Source organism: Grus americana, chromosome 16 (genome assembly GCF_028858705.1).
Source record: "Grus americana isolate bGruAme1 chromosome 16, bGruAme1.mat, whole genome shotgun sequence".
Lineage (NCBI taxonomy): Eukaryota > Metazoa > Chordata > Aves > Gruiformes > Gruidae > Grus > Grus americana.
This window is the reverse complement of record NC_072867.1, coordinates 923,604-946,623: the sequence shown is the minus strand read 5'-3', so window position 1 is coordinate 946,623 and position 23,020 is coordinate 923,604. Positions and strand designations below refer to the sequence as shown.

General features: G+C 61.2%; 2 protein-coding genes and 1 long non-coding RNA gene across 6 annotated transcripts; 2 read left to right on the top strand and 1 right to left on the bottom strand.

Annotated features, from left to right (window-relative positions):
- Nucleotides 1–1,373: 1,373 nt before the first annotated feature.
- Nucleotides 1,374–6,078, top strand: LOC129213725 (uncharacterized). Its single transcript, XR_008579509.1, has 2 exons — nucleotides 1,374–2,363; nucleotides 2,634–6,078. It is a non-coding gene; the product is annotated as an uncharacterized LOC129213725 (long non-coding RNA).
- A 4,145-nt stretch (nucleotides 6,079–10,223) lies between these two features.
- Nucleotides 10,224–21,134, top strand: PLA2G3 (phospholipase A2 group III). 3 transcript variants are annotated; one of them, XM_054844327.1, is made up of 7 exons: nucleotides 10,224–10,719; nucleotides 10,796–10,928; nucleotides 11,024–11,158; nucleotides 11,337–11,839; nucleotides 11,948–12,077; nucleotides 12,222–12,356; nucleotides 21,057–21,134. In XM_054844327.1, the coding sequence occupies exons 1-7, from the start codon at nucleotides 10,284–10,286 to the stop codon at nucleotides 21,100–21,102; spliced, it is 1,518 nt and encodes a 505-aa protein (XP_054700302.1). In that variant the 5' UTR covers nucleotides 10,224–10,283; the 3' UTR covers nucleotides 21,103–21,134. The 3 variants fall into 3 exon arrangements, with proteins under 3 accessions (XP_054700302.1, XP_054700301.1, XP_054700300.1); XM_054844326.1 differs by lacking the exon at nucleotides 21,057–21,134 and adding an exon at nucleotides 12,566–13,170 and having other exon boundaries at nucleotides 10,226–10,719; XM_054844325.1 differs by lacking the exon at nucleotides 21,057–21,134 and adding an exon at nucleotides 12,563–13,170 and having other exon boundaries at nucleotides 10,228–10,719.
- Nucleotides 13,363–21,903, bottom strand: INPP5J (inositol polyphosphate-5-phosphatase J). Of its 2 annotated transcripts, XM_054844323.1 has the most exons (12): nucleotides 21,071–21,903; nucleotides 19,994–20,104; nucleotides 18,378–18,486; nucleotides 17,693–17,809; nucleotides 17,448–17,623; nucleotides 16,742–16,853; nucleotides 16,346–16,455; nucleotides 15,802–15,991; nucleotides 15,413–15,550; nucleotides 14,926–15,018; nucleotides 14,581–14,685; nucleotides 13,363–14,438 (listed from the first exon to the last, which is right to left on the bottom strand). In XM_054844323.1, exons 1-12 carry the CDS (start codon nucleotides 21,826–21,828, stop codon nucleotides 13,818–13,820), a joined length of 2,640 nt encoding a protein of 879 aa, XP_054700298.1. In that variant the 5' UTR covers nucleotides 21,829–21,903; the 3' UTR covers nucleotides 13,363–13,817. The 2 variants fall into 2 exon arrangements, with proteins under 2 accessions (XP_054700298.1, XP_054700299.1); XM_054844324.1 differs by lacking the exon at nucleotides 15,413–15,550.
- Between the last annotated feature and the right edge of the window lie 1,117 nt (nucleotides 21,904–23,020).

Here is a 23,020-nt window from a genome sequence, read left to right as displayed (position 1 = left end):
CCCATCTGCAGCACCGTGTCCAGTCTGGGGCTCCCTATGTACCCCGAAGTGCAACATGACGTCAGAGCGCAAATCGTGACAACAACGGGGGAGGGGGGAAGCCCAGCCCGGCCCGGCCCCGCCCCTTGGGAGCCCCGAGTGCCCCAGGGAGCACAAAGCCTGGCAGCTGCCCCTCCTCACGCTCCTGTCCAGCTCCCTCTGCCAGCTCCTCCGCTCCCCCCTGGGAAAGCGGGCACCGGCATCCCCAAACCTCCCGGGGGCCGGGCCGGGCGGACCCCCGCCAGGGACAGCCCCGGGCGGCGCTGCCCAGAGCCCACCCAGCCCCGCTGGCCTCCCGCGGCACCCACCCTCCCCCCAGCCCACCCCTTCCCCCCCGTGGCTTTGTCCCCGCGGCAGCTGCAGCAGGACCGCGCTGCCTTCCATCCCCAGCGTGCGGGGCCAGGCCTGCACAAACGGAGCCCACGGGGTCACGTCCTGCGGGCAGAGACCGGCGGAGACCCGGCACGGAAACCGCCGCCCACATCCCACGGGCGGCAGCGGCAGCGGCAGGAAAACGCGCCGGAGTTGGTCCACTCCCAGGGCAACCCCAGGCAACGCTTCACGAGTGGGATGGACCGTCCCGAGAGCGGGGCTAGCCCAGACGCGGCTGGCTAACGAGCCCGGCGGCAGGGACGGGCCGGCCAGCAGTGCCGAGCACAAGGCGCAGTCTGCCGTGCGTCAGGCCCGGCTGGCACTTCATGCCTCTAGAGAGCGCCGGCATCACGAGAATCGGCTCCGTCCCTCCGCACCGCCGTCCTCCTCATCAGGGCAATCGCTGCCGGAGACACAGGGACCCCCGGGGCGCTCCCCAGCCCCCCGCTCCCCGGGCCCTGCCAGCGTCCCTCTCCATCTGCCCGCCTACCCTCGCCGTGGGCAGGAGGTCTCCGAGCCCGCGCTCCCCCGCCGGAGCGGAGCGGGACGAGGAGCTGCAGCGCCCAGTGCGCGGTGCCGAGGGGCCGGTTCCTGCCCACCATCACCTGCGGCTGCTGGAGCCGCACCGCGCCCGCAGGCAGCGCTGCCCGCCCGTGCCGCTGCGCCCCGACCGGCTCGGCTCGGCTCGGCTCGGTTGGGCTCGGTTGGGCTCGATTCGGCTGACCTCGACTGGGCTCGGCTCTGCTAGGCTACGCTGCGCTAGGCTCGTTTCGGCTCGATTCGGCTGTGCTCGACTGGGCTCGGTTGGACTGGGCTGGGCTCGGCTCAACTCGATTCGGCTCGGCTCTTCTCGGCTCGGCTATGCTCGGCTCGATTCGACTGAGCTCGATTGGGCTGGTCTGGGCTTGGCTCGGCTCCTCTCGGCTCGGTCCTGCTCGACTGGCCACAGCCCCCGCCAAGGCGACCCGGTGGTGAGGAAGCAGGAGGTCTCCTTAGGCGGGCCCCGGGACATCCCCGCTAAGCTCAGCCGAAACCTGAGGACAAAGAAACCCTGATGGGCGCAGGACAGAGACGCGGCGGTCACGACCTGCCCCTCCCGGGAAAGAGGAGCCAGCCACAGCTGTCCTGGGACTGATGTCCCGCGCCCACCCGTGCGTCTGCACCAAACTGGGTGGAAAAGATACCTGGCTGCCGACCCCAAACGCGCTCCTCCGCAGGAACTCCCCGGACAACTGAAGGCCGATGGAATTTGGCTACTTCCTTTACCAAAACCAGGGGAAATGGCTTTACTGGGAGGTGTGTGAGGTTCAAGGAGGAAACCTCAAGCTTTCAGGCTTGTTCTGCACTCGCTGCCCCTTTGCTGGGCTGTGTGACAATGGCTACGTAACACGGACGGCTGCAGCCCCACCCGTGAAGGGCCCACAGGGCTGCTGTGCCCCAGGTGCGGCCGGCGCCGGCTCTGCCCGCGCTGGGAGTAGTGCAGATGTACGCGCTGGGACCTGTTAGCCTTATTCCACAGGTTAATGATTCACTTAGCACGGTCCCACACTTCCTGCTGCAGGCACCCAAACCTCCTTATCAATTGTAGAAGCTCACAGTCAGATCCAACATACACAATGTTAAGCAAAACTGAAGCATGTGGGAATTTTTTTCTCTTGTCAAGCTGCTTTGGTCCCTTCATCACATTTCCTAAGAGATGAAAATACCAGCACATGGTTTGCCTTGCACACCAAAAGAAATGAGACTGTGCTTTCCAGAAATGCCTCAACCCTGTTACCTTTTCTGCTCTCGGGTTTGCCAGCCCATCTGATTTCCGCCAAGCCTCGACACATGCTGGCAAGTGGGTCCCTGCTTCTGAGCTGCTGTTCCTCATGCTGTTGGTCAAACCAGGTCCTGCTGACTCATCAATTACCCGACCTTCACCTGGAAGTGCAGTGATAGCCATCAGTCAGGTACCAGCTCCTGCTTGCAAAGCTGCTTCCTTCTAGGTAGTTCCCATAATTAAAAGGCAGGCGTTCAGCAGGGCAGTAAAACCGAGCACCTCCCAAGTACACAATGACACTGAGAATTGCCTAGGGGCTAAGGGAAAGCAGAAAATGTTGCAATTTCCTCCTAGCTTCAGGATGTGACCTCTTACAAAGAACCTGTGTGTCTTGAGGAGGTTTTGGGGTAGTTTTCATCTTTGTTTTTCTTATGTCTGGGGGCTTTCTGTATTTTCTTAGAGGCATGGCTGTTCAAGAGAGACCGTGGTTGGTTATTGCTGGAAGCCACTACAGAAGCCCGGCACACTGCCTTGCTGAGGGTGGAGATCATCTAGTCCCCAGCTCAAGCAGAGTCACCTACACCCGGCTGCTCAGGACTTTCAGGGTGCTCCTTGGCCCTTGGAAAACACCTCAAGGAGGTTGCACTCCCGGCTGGGGACCCAGGGCAGGAGAGGACTCCTGTGAGCCGCAGGACCTGCAGATGACAAGGGATGACAATCTGATTCCCCATCATCTCTGCAGCCAAGACTTGCACTGAAAATAGCTGATAGAGCCAGCCCAGCTTCTGCATTAAGAGTCTGGTAATTGCAAGACAGAAGATAATTCCCCCTTTTTAATCCCTTCCCCCATAAATCTATATTCTAGAGGGATGGCCCTTTCCTTAAGGGACTCCAGGTGCATGCCACATCCCAACCCCAGCACGTGGCCTCTCCAGAGTCTGGGGCTGGGCATGTGGGCCTGGCTGTGCAGGCAGAGCATGCCCTGCCTGTCCTTGCCCAGGGTGGGCTCAGTACCCATGGACACCAGTGCAACCCCAGCCTGAAACAGCGCTCCCCCCCTAGAGCCAGGGCTACAGGGCATGGGCGCATTGAGCCCACCACCCTGGCCTCTGATCCCAGGTGGCAGCCAGGGAGCAGACAGATGCCGCAAAAGCAGCAGAAGAGCCTGACTCCCACCACATCCCAGTGCCACCGGCTGATGGAAAGACTGAGCTCTGGTCCTGCCAGCCCAGCCACGCCAATCCAGCAGACTGGGGCGGAGGTGCTGGGGGCACTCCTGGCTGCTCTGTGCTGAGGGTGCTGTCCTGGTTTTAGCTGAGAGGGTTGATTTTCTTCATAGTAGCTAGTGTGAGGATATGTTTTGGATTTGTGCTGGAGACAGTGTTGATAATATAGAGATGTTTTTGTTCTATGGACTTATTGTTGAGCAGTGTTTACACGGGGCCAAGGCCTTTTCTGCTTCTTGCACTGCCCTGCCAGCGGGATGGCTGGGGGTGCACAAGAAGTTGGGAGGAGACAGACAGGACAGGTGACCCAAACTGACCAAAGGGATATTCCATACCATATGACGTCATGCTCAGTTTATAAGGAGCTTGGGGGGAAGAGAAGGGGGGGGCGGCGTTCGGAGCGATGGCGTTTGTCTTCCCAAGTAACCGTTACGCGTGACAGAGCCCTGCTTCCCTGGAGATGGCTGAACACCTGCCTGCCCATGGGGAGTGGTGAATGAATTCCTTGCTTTGCTTTGCTTGTGCGCGCAGCTTTTGCTTTACCTATTAAACTGTCTTTATCTCAACCCACGAGTTTTCTCACTTTAACTTTTCCAGTTCTCTCCCCCATCCCGATGGGGAGGGGAGCGAGTGAGCGGCTGCGTGGTGCTTAGCTGCCGGCTGGGGTAAAACCACGACAGTCCTTTTTGGCGCCCAACATGGGGCTCGAAGGGTTCGAGATAATGACAGATTTGATTGGAATGTGCTAGATTGAATTTATAGTTGTTATTAGCTATTAATTGGCAGGCTCCTGTGCTTGCCATGGGGCTTGCTTGCCTTACTGTATATTAGAGGCTAGTGCTCTTTAGCGGCTGCTTTTTGCTTTCGCTGCTCGCTGTACTGCTGTACTGCTTATCATCTTACTGTGCTGTGCCTGGGAACGTTTTGATAACAGCAATGGCGATGTGCCTGGCCTGGCAGATGGCCAGGGCACCGCTGCTGTTTCTGTGCTGCTGTCCTGGACAGGCTGGAACTCCTGTGTGCACTCGAGTCAAAGGGACTGTGACCTGTGGATGAGTCCACGTCGGAGCAGGACACCCCAAAGCGTCTGTGGCTGTGGTTGCATCTGTGCCGCAGCAGGTATATCTTGAAGTGTCTGGGGCCGTGGTTGCGTCTGTGCCGCAGCAGGTATATCTCGAAGTGTCTGGGGCCGTGGTTGTGTCTGTGCTGCAGCAGGTATATCTCGAAGTGTCTGGGGCCGTGGTTGTGTCTGTGCCGCAGCAGGTATACCTCTGGAAGGATTGTGAGCCAAGGATAAGTCCATGCTGGAGAAGGTACACCTCGAAGCATCTGTGGCAAGGATAAGTCCATGCTGCAGCAGGTACACCTTGAAGCATCAGTGGCTGTGCATGGGGTCATGCTGGAACATTTCAAAGTGTGTGGCTATAGACGAGCCCATGACAGGGCAGGTTTATTTCTAAGAGGACTGAAGTGACTGTGACTGTGGACAAGGCCACGCTGGAGCAAGTATATCTATGAAGGCATTGTGGCCCATGGAGAAGGCCATGCTGGAACAGGTGCACCTCGAAGTGACTGTGGCTGTGGATAAGTCTATGCCACAGCAGGTGTACCCCTGGAGAGACTGTGGCTCATGGATAAGGCTCCACTTGGAGCAGGTACATCCCTAAGGGACTGCAGTCTGTGGATAAGTTCAAGCCGGAGCAGGGGCAAGGGGAGGTGTTCATTGCAATGGTAAACTTGATGGTCTGACTCGAAGGGACCAGGGGTGGAGATTGTAATGGAAATACCTTTAAATTGTTGTAACCCATGATTTGAGTTGCATGTTACAGGAATTACTGTAGCAGAAATCACCTGAACCAATGGAGAACGAGCCTTACAAGAAGCAGCGCAAGTGCAGCAGTGGACCTGACCTGAGCTGGTTTTGGTGCCCAGTAACTCCACACGTCAACCACCTCTCCTGTTCTGAGTGACCACCATGGTGGATGGAGCCCAAGGTTGTGGACCAAGTCAACCCAATGGATATTTTGTGGACATTTATGGACATTTTAAAAGGGTGGTCCACAGACTAAGGGAATGATATCAGCATATTATATCAAGGGATGAGAAGGGTGGTGGTGCTTAATGAGGATGTATTGAATTGTGTGGGACCTGAGCATGACATAAATAGTATGGAACAAGGGGTGGATAATGTCCTGGTTTTAGCTGAGAGGGTTGATTTTCTTCATAGTAGCTAGTGTGAGGATATGTTTTGGATTTGTGCTGGAGACAGTGTTGATAATATAGAGATGTTTTTGTTCTATGGACTTATTGTTGAGCAGTGTTTACACGGGGCCAAGGCCTTTTCTGCTTCTTGCACTGCCCTGCCAGCGGGATGGCTGGGGGTGCACAAGAAGTTGGGAGGAGACAGACAGGACAGGTGACCCAAACTGACCAAAGGGATATTCCATACCATATGACGTCATGCTCAGTTTATAAGGAGCTTGGGGGAAGAGAAGGGGGGGGCGGCGTTCGGAGCGATGGCGTTTGTCTTCCCAAGTAACCGTTATGCGTGACAGAGCCCTGCTTCCTTGGAGATGGCTGAACACCTGCCTGCCCATGGGGAGTGGTGAATGAATTCCTTGCTTTGCTTTGCTTGTGCGCGCAGCTTTTGCTTTACCTATTAAAATGTCTTTATCTCAACCCACGAGTTTTCTCACTTTAACTTTTCCAGTTCTCTCCCCCATCCCGATGGGGAGGGGAGTGAGTGAGCGGCTGCGTGGTGCTTAGCTGCCGGCTGGGGTAAAACCACGACAGGTACCCACAGAAGCATGACAGAGTGACCCTAGCATGGGGTCTTGGTGCCGAAGGAGAGGACCCAGGTGGGACAAAGACGTGGCATGGAGCCACAGCTCAACTCAGGCTCTCCTAAGCAGAGGTGGGTGATGGATGTGGTGGCACCAGGAGGAGGCTGTGTCAACCGCTGGCTGGGGAGTGCCAACCCACCATGTAGTGGCAGAGGATGGAGGGACTTGTGGGTGCATGGCAGAATCCACAGCAGCCCTCAAGAGTCTCCCCTAGGTATGCAAGCTGGTTGAATTTATAAACTCGGGTCAGGTGTGAAATAGTTGCATCATCCCTCTGCTCACTCCAACTCTTGTTTTGGCTTCCAACCTTCATAGGAGATTTGCTCACATAAAGAAGTTGTTTCTCTGCTCTGCCTTCCATGTTCAGAGCCATGGATGTCCTGGATGCCCTATTGAACAGGATGGACGTGTGTTCATCCTTTCTTCTTTTTATCTCCACAAAGTTATAAGTTCCAGCTTAGAGCGGTGGAAAGCAGAAAGGCTCGTATTCAATACTGCAGCAATTCCTTATGCAATACCACTGCGGATGTCCCACAAGAAGGGTAGTGTCCCAGTGCTGTCCTAGAGCCACTTGGTGTTTACATGCAGGATCTGGCTGGGGTCACTCAAGGCTCTGCAGAGTGAGCTCCCCCACGCACCCCCCCCTTGTACTGAGCAAAAAGCTCAGGCTCCTCTGGCTCTGCCCTGGGCAGGGTAACAGCCCCTTCCTTCTCCAGAGAGGGGAGAACCATGTTCCCCATCCACTGTTCTGGCAGCAGGCATGGTACACACGCTTATGCGTGTGCGCACCCATGGGGAGCCAGCGCTGCCAGTTGGCAGGGGCGAAGGGCAAAGGTGGACATCAGGGCAGCTGGGGATGTGTCAGCTCTGGGACTCCCCGAGTCCAACAGTCACCCGCACAGTCCGGACATCCAGCACCTGCCTGCAGGATGTCGCCATAGGAGGCATCACCGCGATGCCTGTGCTGGCCTGGGGGGGTGCAAAGGGAGAAGGAACGAACGAGCCCTGCTGTGACCTGAAGTTGAAGGCAGACAAGGTCCCACTTGTCCCCTCCTCCAGCCCAAGGAAACCCAACTCCAGCCCTGACCAGCCTCCACTGGCCTCACTCCAGAATGGGATGTCTTTATTGTACTGGGGAGCCCCAAATGGGAGGTGGCCTGCAGAGCTGGCGGGGAGAGATCACTTCACCAGCCCGTCCCTGCACTCCTACCAACCCAGCCTGGGATCCACTGGCCACTCTTACGGCACAGGACTGTGTCTGCCAGCATCTCTGCCAAGCTCAGTGCTCCCCCACTGCAGGCTCAGTGGTGACCCAAGCACTGCAGCAGCGCAGACAGCACAGGCAGAGCGAGCCCTTGGCATCTCAGCCCTGCACCGGCCTTGCCTGCAACCTTGGGCCACGTCAGCAGAGCCTGGCGCAGGGCTGCGTGGCGCTGCCCATGAGGGCAGTCAGCCCAGGGCTCAGCCCTGCACCCTGGCCAGCCTGAACCCAGCCTCACCGTGGCAGCCAGCAGCAGGGCAGCGGTTGCCTGGTTAGACAGCGAGGTGCTCTGAGGCATGGGGCCAGCCATGTGCCCCTGCTGGCTGCTTGGCGGGGGAAGGCCAGAGCACTGGGCGTCCCTCCTTATCCCTCCTTATCTTCCAGACAAACCCAAACTGGGTCCTGAGTCCCTGACACGCTCACACACTTGGCAGCCAAGGCTGCACTGTAGTGCCAGTGTGGGGCTCTCCACGTGGGGCCCCCATGGGGCTGTGAGCGCAGCCTGGGCATGGGGTGGCCCCAGGTGCACTGGGGGTGCAGGGGCATAGCCCGGGCATGGAGTGGGGAACAGGAGCACAGTGCAGTGTGGCAGAGCCTGCAGCAGGAGGGCTCTGTGGCTGGGTGGCTGAGGGCTGGCTCCCCGGGGCTGGGGTATTCCCCAGCAGAGCCCTTCCCCTGCGCTGGCATGCCAGCCCCCATCCCATTTGGTGAACACAGCCTCCATGGTGGAAATGGCTCCGCCAAGTGACACAGCAGCTGGAAGACCTTTGTGACACCTCAGGCGATGTCACGGGTGGTGCGCAGCCGCCATATCACAGCTGCAGAGTGGACTCTGCACTGACTGTGGTGTTGGCCTCTGTCCACGCTGTTAGGGAAATCTTGATAAGGTGAGATAAGGCTCTGCTGCTGAACCCTGTCTGCCAGCCCCCAGCTGCCCTGCAGCTCTCCCAGGCACATGGAACTCTGCAAATCATCTGTCCCCCACCCCCAGACCCCCCAGCATGTGGAACCCCAGCAGGGTAGAGCATCATTCTGGGCAATAAATAAACCCAGGTTGGCTCTGGAAGCACGAGCTGCACCGAAACAAACAATCAATCAATCCTTCCTTCCTTCCTTCCTTCCTTCCTTCCTTCCTTCCTTCCTTCCTTCCTTCCTTCCTTCCCTCCCTCCCTCCCTCCCTCCCTCCCTCCTTCCCTCCTTCCCTCCTTCCCTCCTTCCCTCCTTCCTTCCCTCCTTCCTTCCCAGCTCCCCCTTGATGGAGAGAGGTGAAGCTGGACCCCAGTGGGCCCCTTCTCCTGAGCAGGTCCAGCATCTCTCTGGCATGCAGCAGCAATGCAGCGGGATGGGGGTTCCCAGCCCCACCGGCCACCCTGAGCAATGTTCCTCCAGGACACCAGGGCCCTAATGTGGGGTGTGGAGGGATGAGCATGGCCCCGCAGCCCAGCCATGCTCCCTGGGTATTTCCAGGGGAGAGAGATCCCATTTCTCAGGTGGGAAATGTACCAGCACAGGATGGGCCACCAGCTCGAAAGCAGCTCTGTGGGGCTGGACCTTGGGATCCTGCCGGGCACCTGCTGAGCAGGAGCCAGGGACGTGTCCTCACAGTAGAGACCACCAGTGGCCCCAGCTGCACTGGGCAGAGCTCTGCCAGCAGAACAGGGGAGGGGAGCACTGCGGGGGGGGGGGGGGGGTGGGGATGGGTGGTGGGGTGGTGTCGCTGTGTCCTCTCCATCCTGGCTCACCCAGGCAAGGCATGATGGTGGTGAAGGGACTGGAGCATCTGTTCTATGAGGAGAGGCTGCAAGAGCTGGGTCTGCTCAGCCTAGAGCAGAGGAAGTTGAGGGGGATCCTATTAATGTATAGAAATACCTGCAGTAAGGGTGCAAAAAGGACAGACCCTGGCTCTTCCCAGTGGTGCCCAGTGACAGGAAAAGATGCAATGGGCACAAACTGGAACACAGGAGGTTCCCTTGGAACATCAGGAAACACCTTGGTACTGTGAAGGTCAAGCACTAGCACAAGGTGCCCAAGGAGGCTTGCACAGGCTCCATCTTTGGAGATACTCAACACCTGACCAGACACAGTCCTGGACTGTGAGGCAGCTTCAGCAGGGGCTGGACAGGACGATGGCTTCGTGACCTGTACCGTACACAGCGTCCATGTGCACGCATGTGCCTATACCCTGTGCAGGTGGGTGCACATGCCTGGGCATGCATGGGATGCGCACAGAGGGGCACAGACATGCACAAGGCGGGTGTGCAGACACCCGTACACACTTGCACGGACACCCCTACCCAGACACGTGCCCCTGTGGTCTCCCAGGCGTTCCGCAGTGGCACGGGGCTGGGGCTGCCCCGCAGAGCTGCACCCGGCAGGGGTGCCCAGGGCGGGAGTGCATGGACAGAGGCTGCATGGGACGGGGTGCCCGCGACAGGGGGTGAACAGCCAAGGGATGCCCTGGATGGGGGGGTGCCTAGCATGGGGGGTGCACGGGATGGGGGCTGCACGGCCAGGGGGGAGGGGGAGTCTGACACGGGGGTACACTGGAGGGGGCAGTGTCCGGGCAGAGGGTGCACGGGCGGAGTTACCCGAACGAGGGGTGCACAGGCGGGGTGCGCAGCACGAGGGTGCCCGGGCGGCGGATCCCGGCCGCATCCCATCGCCCCCGCTCGCCCTCCCCGGGGCGGGGCGGGGCGGGGCCCAATCAGCGCTGGGGGCCACCGCTGAGCGCGAGCTTAAAGCCAGGCGCGGGGGGCGGGGCAGGCGCGCAGCGCCACGGGATGTGGGTGCGCGTGGCGCTGGTCTGTGTGGCGGTGTGCGCGTGCGCGCGCGCTTGGCCCGGCGGTGCCGTGTGCGCGCGGCGGGTGGCCGGTGCGGGCGGTGCGCGCTACGTGGCCTTCCTGAGCGGCGCCGGCCCCGGCCCCGGCCCGGCCGCGCTGGTGGAGAGCGTCTGGGCCGGGCGCGGCCGCCTCCGCGCCTGCTGGGCCCGCCGCGACCCGCGCCTGGCCCGCGCCTTCCGCGCCGCCTGCGCCCGCCGCCCGCCCGCCGCCCCCGGGGCCGCGCTGCGGTGGTACCTGGCCGCACTCTGGCGGCGCCGCGCCGCTTGCGCGGACCCCGCGCCGCCGGGAGGGCGCCCCCGCCGCCGGCGGGGCTGGACGCTGCCGGGCACGCTGTGGTGCGGGGCCGGTGACTCGGCGGGGAACGCCAGCGAGCTGGGTACGGGGCCGGACGGCGGGCGGGCGGGCGCACCCTGTCCTCCCGGCGGGGCTGTGCTCATCGGCGCTGCCCGCAGGTCTCTTCCGCGGCCCCGACCGGTGCTGCCGGGAGCACGACCAGTGCTCGGCGCAGATCACGGCGCTGCAGTTCAACTACGGCATCCGCAACTACCGTCTGCACACCGTCTCCCACTGCGACTGCGACGCCAGGTGCGCGGGGGGGCCGGGGGGGGTGGGGGAGGGACACGGACACACACGCGCCTGGGGGCTGCCGGGCCGGTCACCGCCCCCGCCTGCTCCCGCAGGTTCCGGCAGTGCTTGCTGGCCCTCAACGACACCATCTCCAACATCATCGGCGTCACCTTCTTCAACCTGCTGGAGGTGCCATGCTTCGTGCTGGAAGAGAGCAAGGAATGTGTCCAGTGGCACTGGTGGGGAGGGTGAGTGCCCCGGGAGGTGCCCCTCCACCTCAACCAGCTGCTGCAGCCCTGCCACCGGGTGCATCTGCTGCTGTGGCCCCAAGTGTGCCCTGCCTGGCTGCCCCACCGGCTGCGGGGGAGCGCAGCTTGGCCCTGGCAGGTCTGGTGTGCCGGGCCTCATGGCACATGGTGTCCCCAGGTGTGAGCGTTACGGTGTAGTACCCCTGGCCAGAATGGTGCGGCAGAGTCAGTACCACTACAGCCTGCCCACGGAGGAGATGGGCAGCCCTGCTGTGCAGCCCCCAGGCAAGGGAAGGAAGTCCTCTAGAGCAGGGCACAAGCGGCTCCGACAGGGACGGGGGCGAAAATCTGGGCTCCGCCAGGCACGGAGACCTGCGACAGCTGAGCAGCTGCAGGGCCCAGGTACCTTGTCCCCTGCATCTGCCAGGGACAAGGCTGAGCCCACAACCAGGCACCCAGCAAAGCAGTGGGGGCTGGAGCCCGGCCCCACAACAGCAATGACCGTGTTGGAACAGGACCTTGCTGGAGGAAGGCGAGCACCGGGAGGAGCACAGCAAGGGGCTGGGGGCTCAGCACACCCTGCCTGCACAGCCCACCATGAAGATGGCATCAGATCCAGCCTGGCCGCGAAGCAGTGCAGAGCCACCCATGTGCCTGCTGTGGAGGGGCGCAGGCAGCAGTGTGAGTTGGTGCTGGGGGCGGAGCGTGTGCCATAGCTAGGGTGTCCCAAGGCCTCAGCCCACTGGGGTCATGTGCCAGGGGTGCCCCTCACTGCCCCACTGTCCTCAGACCCGAGCAGGGTGTGCAGGTGCTACAAGCACCTGGAAAAGTGCGAGCACCACATTGCAACTCATGAGGTGAAGTACCAGTTGCACAACATGGACACCCGGACGCTCTTCCACTGCAACTGCACTCGCAGGTGCGTGTCCAGGAGGAAAAGGCAGGGCTTTTTCCAACCATCGCAGAGCACTGTGTGCAGACTGTTTGGGGTCAGGCGAGGTGGGGCCCGGTGGGGTGCCCACCCTGGCCAGCAGCTGCTGACCACTGCCCTCCTGTGCTGCAGGCTGGCACGGTGTTTGCGCAGGGCAAGGAACCTAAGTGACGTGGAGGTGGCTGTCCTGGCTGACCACATCGCCATGGACTGCTTTGTTCTGGAGCTGCCCACTGACTGCAGCCTGGGCGAGAGGCCACAGCACAAGTAAGTGCAGAGGGTGAAGGGACCATGGCCTGCATGGGGCTTCCCACCCTGCATGAGCAGGAGGAATGCCCTCAGGGGGACAGGGCTGGGTGCTGTCCTGCAGGCTTGGCATGAAGCTGGTGTTGCAAGCGTTATTCCTTCCTCTGCTGTGCCGTGAGCAGGGCTGGGGTAGAAAGCAATGGATGCTCACAGCTTTGCTTCTCCAGCAGCTGTATCACAGCAACCCGGGCCGTGCTAGTACCTGCACGGCATCTCAAAAAGATGGTGAAACACTGGGGTCCTCCGCATGTGACCTCCAAGGCTGAGCATCCAGACTGGAAGACACAGGACAGCAGTAGCAGCCTCTATGAGCGATGCCTGCAGCTGGCCTTGGAGCAGAAGTTGGGTGCTTGGCACCATATGGTGCCCCGATGATGCCTGAGAAGCGCTGCCTGATGTGTGGGGGGGGAAAAAGACGTGCTATGCAGCTGCCATGGAGTGGAGCTGCTTGATTTCTGGTCCTTGAGGCAAAGGATGGCATGGAGCTGGGGGCCACAGCTGGAGTGGGGGCAGGCAGAAGGACCAAGAAGCCTTTTGAGGAGCTGTGGCTGTCACCATGTGTGAGCATCAAAACAAGGGGAAAGGAAGAGGAAGGCTTGGAAAAGGGGAAACCCACCATCTTCCCTCCCTGTTGTGGAGGGTGGGGGGGCATGCTCTGGGCATTGGATCCCCTGGGCAGGGGGCATGGCAGGACCCCCCCATGTCTGGACTTACACCCCTTCAGCTAGGGGGGCCTGAGCAGTATGGTGTGATCCTGGCCCCCAGGCAGGGTGGGAGGGGGTGCAATGCACAGGGAGGGCTGGGGTCTGTGCTGGCTCCCAGCTCTGGAAAGGGGGGGTGGGGGTGGTGCAGCAGCCAGGGGCAGCCCTAGGGCTGTGTGTGCAGCAAAAATTAAATAAAGGGTAGTCTGAGTATGGTGTGTGGTGCCGGGGCTGACCCTGCCCCTCTGCAGTAAGCACAGTGCAGCTGGGGTGGGCAGGATGGTTTATTTGTTGCTTGCACTATGTCCAAGGTTGAGGCACAGTGGTAGCAGCAGGGAAGGAGCAAGCTTTGATCCCATGGGGTAGTCCTCACTTTATGCCCATCACCATTGCCACCAGAGCCCCGGCCTCCTGTCCCACTTCAGGTACAAGGCCAGCACTCCTCCCATAGGACTGAAGGGTCTTGGCACTTTAAATTTCACAAAGGGCTTCCCCCACCACACTAGACCAGCCCTGCGCTCCCCTGGGCCACCTCCCAGCCCTAGCAGGGCTGGGGCAGCAGCTCAGGCTGGGGGGAACAGGGGAGGCCCCTACCTGCCAGGCACACAACAGGGGGATGGAGTCACTGCAATAAATAAGGGAGTGGGGTGTCTCAGCAGGAAAGGGGCAGAGGAAAGCACACAGCAAGCGCGCTACAGGGAGGAGGGAGGAGGCCACTGCATCAGCGGCCCACAGCACAGCTATGGCTATCCAGGTCCTGGGGGCTGCTGCCCTCCCTTGGGGAGGTGCTGCAGCCCAGGGGGCTGTTGGGGCTCATCCTCTGGCAGGGGTAGCCCTGGTCCACACTCTCCCTCCGCTGGCCCATGGCCTGGTCAATCATCTCTAGGCGGAGTGCGGGCAGCAGGCCCAGGTTCCTGGGGTCAGCCCTGACCAGAGGGTTGTCAGCGGAGACGCGCCGGGGGCCACCCTGCTCCCGCACAGTCTTGTAGAAGGAGCTGCCCTCCTGGCCCTCGGCTGCCCACCCTGGCTCCTTGGCTTTGCCTCCACAGCGCCCTTGCTCCTCCTGGGGCAGGTGGATGGTGGGGATGTCCCCGGGGAGGCCTCGGCGGCTCTGGGGTGAGGGGCTGCGGCTCATACCCCTGTCTCGGCTTGATGGCCGCAGGATGAGGCCCTGGAACTTGGCCAGGCTGGGGCTTCGGCTCCGGTGCCGTTTCATCTTGCCTGGGCTGGGGCTACGGGACTTGGGGGCCAGTAGGACGAGTGTGCTGTCATCCTCCTCTTCTGAGCTGCTGCCTGAGCTGTCTGTGGGGCTGCTGCCCTCCTCCGACCTGGGCAGGGAGATCTGCACCCTTGCATCAGCACTGCTGGCTGATCCTCACAGGGGGCTGGGGCACCACAGCAGCTGGCCTCCTCCAGCCAAGCACCCCCACACACATCCCCCCACCTCCCTCAGCCCCTCACCCTCACGTCTTGGCCGTGCTGACCTGGAAGGGCTCAGTCACACCAGCAATGCTGCTGGAGGTGTTGCTGTAGTATCCAAGGATGTACTCGCCCTTCCCCTTGGGCAGCGCCTCCTCCGAGAACATCACCTGCAGCCCAGAGACAGCTGATGGGCACCAGGGCTGGGCACCAGGGCTCCCCCTCTCACCTCCAGCCCCAGCTGAGAGCAGAAATCTCTGACATCAGCACAGTGGGCCTGCCCAAGGCTCAGCACAGATCAATGCTGAGGTGCCCTCCTGCCCCATCAGGGGCACAAATGGACCATTACTCCCCCACGATGGGGAAGACACACACAGACACACACGACTGCAGGGCTGGCCCCAGCTCACCTGTGCACACAGTTGCTTCTCTAGGCAGCGCTCTCCATCATCACTCCTAGCCCAGACATAGGACACGTAGTCTTTAGGATGCCGAAAGCCCACCTATGTGCACGTACATGGGAGAACACAGGTGAGCAGGGAGGGAACATCAGCCCTGCTCAGCACTATCACCTACACCCAGCCTGAGCTCTCCTCTCAGCCCCTTCTCCCTGCACAGGGGCAGCAAGAACTGCCTTGCACCCACCCAGCAGTGCCAGGCTTTGGACCCTGTGGGGCCCACAGAGCAAGAGGAAGAAGGAACTGCTGGATCTGAGCCTCCTGAAGCAGGGCCAACTCCTGCTGCTAACTGCCAGGGCCTCCCAGGGGAGGAGAGCGTGCAGAGCACAGGTCCATGCCATGAACCCATCTCCGCTGGCGAGGAGTAGCTCAGAAGGGACCCCACAGTGCTGTGCAGTGCTCCCCACTCCCTCCAGCCCTAGCAGCCCCAAGCCCCTACCCGGTAGAGTCCTATCCAGTCCCAGGAGCTCCGGTGGAAGCCAACAGCCATCTTGTACCTGACAACTGCTTGCTCAGGCCTGCTCCATTCGTCAGCCACATAAATCTCCACTGGGGGCTTGTCTGCCTTGGAAGCAAACTGTCAGACACATACATGGTCAGCAAGGGCATGCCAAAGAGAGCTGCCCCCCCAGCCCAGGGGGCCTGTCTAGGGCTGGGCCAGGCCCTCACACATACACCAAAAGCAGCCCCTAGCCACAGTGGGAAGACAGCTGAGCTTGTCAAGCAAAAATAAGCCCTGCACACCTCATCATACACTGCACATACTAGCTGGGCATCTCACCCCTGTAGCTCCTGCCTGTGTGCCCAGTGGCTCTGGACAGTGCTCACCTGCACTGCAAAGATGGCAGCTACCGGCTTGTGGTCACTGACTGTGTACTCCATATGGCTGCAGTAGCATAGCTGGCTCACCGACAGGATGCCCTGGCTGGGCCGGCGTCCACCCACACCAAGCCCGACACTGGGAGATTTGATCTTCCAGAGGATGCGGTCAGTCCAGGCAGGTTTTCGCTTCTTGGCACTGCAGGGCACAGAGGGGCATCTCTTGCCTGGCAGGGGGCAGCAGGCTCCACCCCAGACTGCCTCCCCCTGGCACTACAGCACGCGCGGGCAGGGGATGCGGCTCGTCTCGGCACACAGCTCAGTGCAGCTGCAGGGACAGACCTGCACTGGCACCAGCACAACAGTTGTGTCCCAGCATGCCTTGCCCAGCCCCTGCCACCCCAGCATGGCCCCCCCTGTCCATCTGCACCGGCATCAGCCACTGCCCTGCTGGCACATGCACCCGCCCTGGCTCTGAGCCCCACCACTCCTGCACCCCTCAGCCATGCCACCCGCTCCCAGCCCAGCACACACTCAAGTTCTGCTCTCCTACCTGCTATCATACTTGTTGGTGCCCACATCAAACTTGAAGGTGGGTGGAAAGTTCAGGGGTCCCTCCTGAAAGCCACTGAGGACAGGCCAGGTGCTCTTGGCAATGTTCAGCTGTGGGAAGGAGAGCAGGTCAGGGAGCACACCAGCCCCCATGGCCAGGCTCCTCTGCAAGCCCCCCCAGCTCTTCCTAGCACCCTGATAAAGGAAGCGTGTGCCCAGCTCCCACTGTAAAGACCATCCCAGTACTGTGCTGCACCTCCCCACAGAGCCAGGGCTCTTTGTGCCCCATGGCAGCAAGGGGACATGCCCTGTCCCACAGCTGCGTGGGCAGCTTTGGCAAGAGCCAAATGCCACTTGGAGCCTGGCTGAGGCTCGGCAGCATGCCCATCCCTCTCACCTGGTCCTTCTCCCAGAGCTGGCTCAGGATGTTGCTGTCGATGGCGTACTTCACAAAGCGGATATCAAGGCTCTCGATGCGGAAGTTGAGGTCCCCAAACCAGAAGACGAGGCTGTGGGTAGAAGGGAGGGCGACGGGCTGGAAGGGCTGAGGCTACCGGAGCAAGGCAGCACAGCAGGGGGAAAACATCCTCAGCCTGTAGGCAGCCTCAGAGCCTGCAGCACAGGCGCTCTCAGGAGCACCAGTGTGGGTCAGCACTCAGCTGACAAGCCTGGCTACGTGCCAGCCCTGCCAAGACTCCTCAGGTAGGACCAAGCACCATTAACTAAACAGGCCCGACTTCCCTGGGCAGAAATTGAAGGTGGAAATTTCCACTGTGAGGCACCTACCGGAGTCAGACTGCGCAGCCAAGACACTGGGGCAGAGCTGGGCCCTCCACCTCACCAGTCCCAAACCACAACAGTGCCGGTATGGCAGGAGCTGCACCAGGCCTGGCTACATCCCAGGGGAGACCAAAGACTCCTCTTAACACCTACCCCACCGTGATGAGTCCCCACTGGGCCACAGGACAATTTTGCAGCTCTGCAGGCAAGATGCCACCTCCAAGCTGTGCTGAGATTCAGGACCCTATCTGGAGGCAGTCAAGGACAGGGGCTGGCACTAGAGCCCTGGCTCAGATTGGGGAGCAAAGTGGTAAGGTACGTACTCATGGTCCAGGATGCCACTGGCTGCACGCCCCTCGAACTGCTGCATGTGCAGTATGGTGGCAAAGTCCTCCTTGCGCTGCTCTGCCTTCTCCAGGTGTGCTGGCAGGTGGCAGTTCAGGAAGCAGACCATGTGGCCGAAAATGGAGAGACGAACGCTCACCCCACCCTTGTTGCCCTGCACCAAGAGGATCCATGACTCCTTGGGAAGCTAGCCCCTCGCCAGTTCCCCCAGGGCCACACTCACCCAGTAGCCTCCCAGCCCTGTCCTCGTGCAGTCTGTCTGGATGTCCTGCAGGAAAGGCAGGTGGTAGTACTTGGCAAACACCAGCAGGATCACACCTTGCATACGCACTGTGCTGACCTGGAATGGGAGGAGGGGCTGAAGCGGGAGGGCAGTCACAGCAGAGCCCACAGGGGCACGGACAGCTTTCCCCACCTCTGGGCCACAGGGGCAGCACATCCATCCCCTGCACGCCCCCCACCTTGCAGATGACTAACAGCACATTTAGTTCAGAGATCTGTGCACACCCTCCTGAACACTGACAGCTGAGGTAAGCCCAGCAACACTAAAGCTCATGTACACTCTGGTGCAAGTGCCCTGGGACCCACAGGCTACTGCCAGAGGCACAGGCTTGTTCTCACCTCCTCGCCCTGGTGCAATGCAGCAGGCAACAAGAAGTGTCCCCAAAGCACCCCAGGGGAAGCCTAAGGCACAGGAAAGGCAGCAGAGTGCCACAAGCTAGATAGCACACTGGCCAGATGCACCACTAGCCCTCAGGTCAGCCCCCTGGGCTGCTTGGATGGCTGCAGTCTGTCCCTTTGCACCTCCTCCCTCCATCCCTGCAGTCCAACTCTCCCTCCCCATGGTCCACCGGCCTGACAGGCAGAGAGGGAACACCAGCTGCCCAGCCCCTTTGGGACCTCCTTACCAGGACGAAATGGAAGGGGCTCAGCACATCCATGAAGAGCTCGCTCCACTGATCTGTGAAGAGGGCATCCTTCAGGCGCTTGTTTATCTTAGAGTTCACCTCTTGCAGTCTGGGAGGAAAGGGACAGGTCCCTCAGCCACAGCAGGAAGGTACCAATGTCCCAGCTAGCGAGAGGCACCAAAGCACAGTACTGGGGAGCGGGGCCAGGGTGGGAAGGGCAGCTCAAGGGAGGGAGGACCCTGGGTTTAGGGCACAAACCAGCCATATCCTCACTCCAGCAATGCTGGGCCATGTGCTAGCAGAAGGCACGAGTGGGCCTGAACCCACAAGGCCTTCATCCTTTTAAAAAGGGGAGCGATTCAGCTGCACAGGGCTGGGTATCAGTCTAAAGCCTATCTCTAGATGCAAGAGGGGCTTACGGCATGTTTCAGCTGCATTGGTCTCTACAAAGAAGCCAAGTCTCACCGGTACTTCAGCACAGGGTGTCCAGATGCATCCTAGCCACCAAGCTCAGAGCAGCAGCAAACAGAAGGTTAATAGTGCTCCTCCTGGCTCAGCAATTAGTGAAGAAAGGGAAAGAGAATGTCCACAGAGAATGGTAGAATCAGGAAATGTCCTAAAATATCAAGTGCTCGGGGCACAAATACACAGGTCAAAGGAAGGACATGGTCAGGCAGAGATGCCTTGGAGGTGGGGAGCAGCAGGACACCCTGCCCTGGCTGGAACACAGTCCCAGCAAGTCTCTTGCTGTCAGCTACATCCCCCACCCCATGCATCCAAGCTCAAGCCTACCTCCACAGCCCAACACAGCCCCACCCCACTGGTCCACAATGCTGAGGGGACCAAGAGACTGGCTCCAATACAGCACCATAGCTCCTGTAGCCTTACACTGCTCCCTCCCTGGGGTGAGGGGCACTGGGGAGTCCTTGGAGGCAGATCCAGCTTGTCTACCTCACACCCATGGGCAGAGGTTGCTTCTTGCTCCCTGTGCAAAGGCAGCATGTCCCCGGTCTTAGCAGGAATACACACACACCCCAAGGCAAACCTCAAGGGACCAGTTTTCCCTCAGACTCCGGCAGAGCTCACCTCGCCAACCACATCAATAAAGCCTTACCACACCAAGGCTGGCTGCCTTGCCAGCAGTTTAATGTTGCCAGGGGCATAGAGCCAATCCAGCCATGAGAGAACAGCAGATTTGTGCCTTGAGGCCTGCATACCATGAGCAAAAGCTGAGATGACGAAAACGCTCCCAGAGGACTCCAGCAGGCAAGTTAAATGCCTCTACGGACCTGACTGCCAGGGCTCACAGCAAGAACAGCACTCACTGAGGCCCGACTCTGCACAGCATAGCCAACTACAGGCTCTTTGAGGGGTCAAGGCTACTTAGGATTCAAGGACTTCAGTTCCTCTTAGCACTTCCATTTTACTAGAAGCTGATTCTCCATCACCTGTTCTGATATTTTCCTGCTTGCGATGCACACTCCTCCCCGTTCACCATGCCCCATGGAGGCTGGGGCTGCAGCTCTTCCATTTCCCACCCTCCCCCAGGGCTATGGGGATCCCCTGAAAGGGACATGGTGGGGCAGGGGAGGGGGCCCTGCACCTCACCCTCTTACCCAATAGCAATCACGTCCACATCATTTGTCTCGCCCGTGTTGAGGTGCAGCAGGGATGTCACATCATTCGGGGGCATGGCTGTGCCTACGTTCCAGGTGACCACCGTGATGCTTGGGAGGACAAAGGAAGAACAGGCTAACACTGAAGCTCAGAGTGTTCCCTGTACCCCCTGTTCAGCCACCAGCTCCACCAAGGAAGCTCTCTGCATGCAACAGCAGTGGTCACAGCTGAAGCTTAGCCAGGGCATGTACACCAGATCCTCAACTCCCCTTTGAGGGAGACAGGTCCTTGCCTCTAAATTTCCCCAGGGTCTGCACCCTGGTGCATGGCAAGCCCTGATGTAACCCAAGTCCTGGTGCAGAAACCTAGAAACCAGCACAAAGAGCCCTCATTTCCATCACCACTGACTGACACAGGCAGGCTGGCACAGCAGACAGCCTAAGAGACAGGGTGCCCCCGGAAAACTGCTTCCCCTCGCTTCCCCAGGAACCACGCATCCCTCGGGCTCCTGGGGAGAAGGACCTAGATGTCAGCCCCCAGAGTCTGCCCCGAGCACAGCCAACCCCAAGGCCAGGGTATCGCACGTGACAGGAGCACTACAAGCACCGCAGCAGTGTCCTTCACCAGTGCAAAGCCACCATCAGTCACAACACATTAATGCTGTTACGCAGCATGCACCAGCGGCCCGCGGGCTCTTTTGGCAGCACTAGGACAAGCCTCAGTCACAGGGGGCACATTTCAACAGCAAGGGAGGGTAGTGCCACATCATTTGCAGAGCTCAGGGACAGCAGGGGTAGCTGGCACCCACTCCACAGCCTGAACCTGTGACACACCACCCTGCACAGTGCCCACTCCCCTGAACGCCACCTGCGCAGACACTGTGCACTGGGCATCCTTCCCCTCCCCTCCAGAGGCCTGCTTGTCCATAGCCCCTTGTGCCAAATCTCCTCCAGCTAAACACCATCCATGACAGGAAGAAAGGGGCAACTCCAACCCACATGGGGCTTCGCATGCTGCTTCACAGCAAGGGCAGCATCAGCCCGGCATCGCTCCCCCCTGCAGCAACACCCGCTCACCGGAACGAGCCATCCTCCGGGACCCTTCCTGAGCAGCCGAGGAGCACGTCACAGGAGTCGCTGGAGCTTGGCAGGCCAAGGGACCTCCCGAAGAGGGAAAGCTCATCTGGCTCCGGTTTGGAGAGGGCCGCAGGCTTGGACAGGCCCACCCGCCCACCAGCAATGAACTCGCTGGACACTGCTTTGGGCAGGCCAGCAGCCCTGGGCAAGGAGCCCGCCCAGGCTGAGATGTGGTCGCTGGACTCTGCCTTGGGGAGCATCTCCCTCCGCTCGGCGGGCAGTGGCTTCCCTGGTGCAGCGTGCTCCAGGGGATCGAGCTCGGGGAAAGGGGGCCGGACCAGCGCCGGGCCGAGCGCTGCCGAGGACGACACGGCAGGGCGGGCCGGGGGGACGCCCGGGCTGGGGGACAACAGGGCCGGCAGCGGGAAGGCGTGGGGCCCGCCGACCCCCTCGGGCTGGGCCCGGCCGACCTCCAGCGGCAGCTGCTGGGCAGCCCGGCCCGGGGCCCGCTCCTCGGGGGCGCCGCGCTGCGACCCCCCGGGCCGCGGGCACCCGTAGGGGAAAGGGTCGCAAGCGGCATCCGGCCGAGAGCTCCTGCGGGCGGCCGGGACGACGCCGACGCCGCCCGCGAGGAAAGGCGGCGGCGGGGCCCCGCCGGCGGGGGAGGCGGCGGGCGCGGGGCCGCGCGGGGGGCCGGGGCGGGGCCCTGAGGCGGCGGCCGAGCCCTGGTCCGCGCTGCCACACCGGGCCGGCTCCATCGACGGGACACCCGAGCGAGCGCCCCGGCACCTGGGCCCGCTCCCGCCGCTCCCCTCACGACCCGGCCCCGGCCCCGCCCGCGCTCACCTTGCGGACCCGCCTGGCCGCGCCGCGCGCCCCGTGATGTCAGCACCCCCCCCCCCCCCGCCACCTGCGCGGCGCCTTAAAGGCGCAGGAGCGGCAGGAGCGACACCGCCCCGCCCCACGCGCACCTGCCACCGCCCCACCCCGCTCACGTGACGGCCCGTGCCCCGCCTCCTCTGCTGTGTCCCATCCCCCCACCGCCGGCGCGAGGAGCGGAGCGCGCGCCCGCAACGGGCACCGGGACGGGGCCGCCCCCTGGGAGCGCGCGGGCCGGCCCTGCGCGTGCAACTCTGTCTTTCTGCCTGCACGTCTGGCCTTGTACGTGCACACCTACCCCTGCGTGTGCACGTCTGGCCTTGCACATCTTCCCTTTTGCGTGCACACCTGCCCTTGGGCATGTGAGCACGTGAGCATTGAGCTTGTGAGCATGCGCGCATGTATGCATGTGCACATTTTCATGTGTGTGACTGACACGCTGTGTGACGCCACTGTGACTGTTGTGTCATTGAGCACCTGTGTGTGTATGTGCGCTGGTGTGGGTGTGTCTGTAGTTGTCGGTGCACGCTTACACTCAGGGCAGCTGGGCGAGGCACTGTGTATGCGGCTGGTTGTGGGGCTGTGTGTGCAGCTGTATGTGTGTGCGTGTACCTGTGTGTAGTGCTGCACCTGCGTAGAGCGGTGCTGGTGTGCCCACGTGCAGCTGTTTGTATGGGCAGGTGTGAAAGAGTGTGGGGGTGCGCTGCAGGTGCATCCACGCTCATGTGGGCCTGAAGGAGATGGGGGGCCCTGGTGACGCAGGGCATGGAGAGGGCAGAGGTCCCAAAGCTCAGCCTGTGCCAGCGCAGTGGCCCCAGGGCCCGGGGAGGCTGGAGCACGACTCGCGGTGGGAGGGGGCCGGGTGCCTGGGCCCTGACAGGACGGACCCGCAGGCGCCGAGGGAGCTCGCTGCTGTCATTGCGCGGCCACCCTCAATAATCCGTGATCAATCACGGCAGCTGGGAGAGGACTGGAGGAGAGCAAATGTCACTCCTGTCTTCAGGAAGGACACGAAGCCAGACCCGGGGAACTAGAGGCTGGTGACCTTCACCTCCATCCCTGGGAGGGTGA

What these genes read in the sequence shown, in the direction of transcription:
- INPP5J (XM_054844323.1), bottom strand. Translation starts at nt 21,828, where the DNA reads ATGGAGCCGGCCCGGTGTGGCAGCGCGGACCAGGGCTCGGCCGCCGCC. An exon ending in CCGGAGGATGGCTCGTTCCG is followed by an intron (nt 20,105 to 21,070) that starts GTGAGCGGGTGT and finishes TGTCCTCCCAAG; the next exon opens with CATCACGGTGGTCACCTGGA. An exon ending in ACCAACAAGTATGATAGCAG is followed by an intron (nt 15,992 to 16,345) that starts GTAGGAGAGCAG and finishes TGTGCCCTGCAG; the next exon opens with TGCCAAGAAGCGAAAACCTG.
- PLA2G3 (XM_054844325.1), top strand. Translation starts at nt 10,284, where the DNA reads ATGTGGGTGCGCGTGGCGCTGGTCTGTGTGGCGGTGTGCGCGTGCGCG. An exon ending in GGAGGGGCGCAGGCAGCAGT is followed by an intron (nt 11,840 to 11,947) that starts GTGAGTTGGTGC and finishes CACTGTCCTCAG; the next exon opens with ACCCGAGCAGGGTGTGCAGG. An exon ending in GGCGAGAGGCCACAGCACAA is followed by an intron (nt 12,357 to 12,562) that starts GTAAGTGCAGAG and finishes TTGCTTCTCCAG; the next exon opens with CAGCTGTATCACAGCAACCC.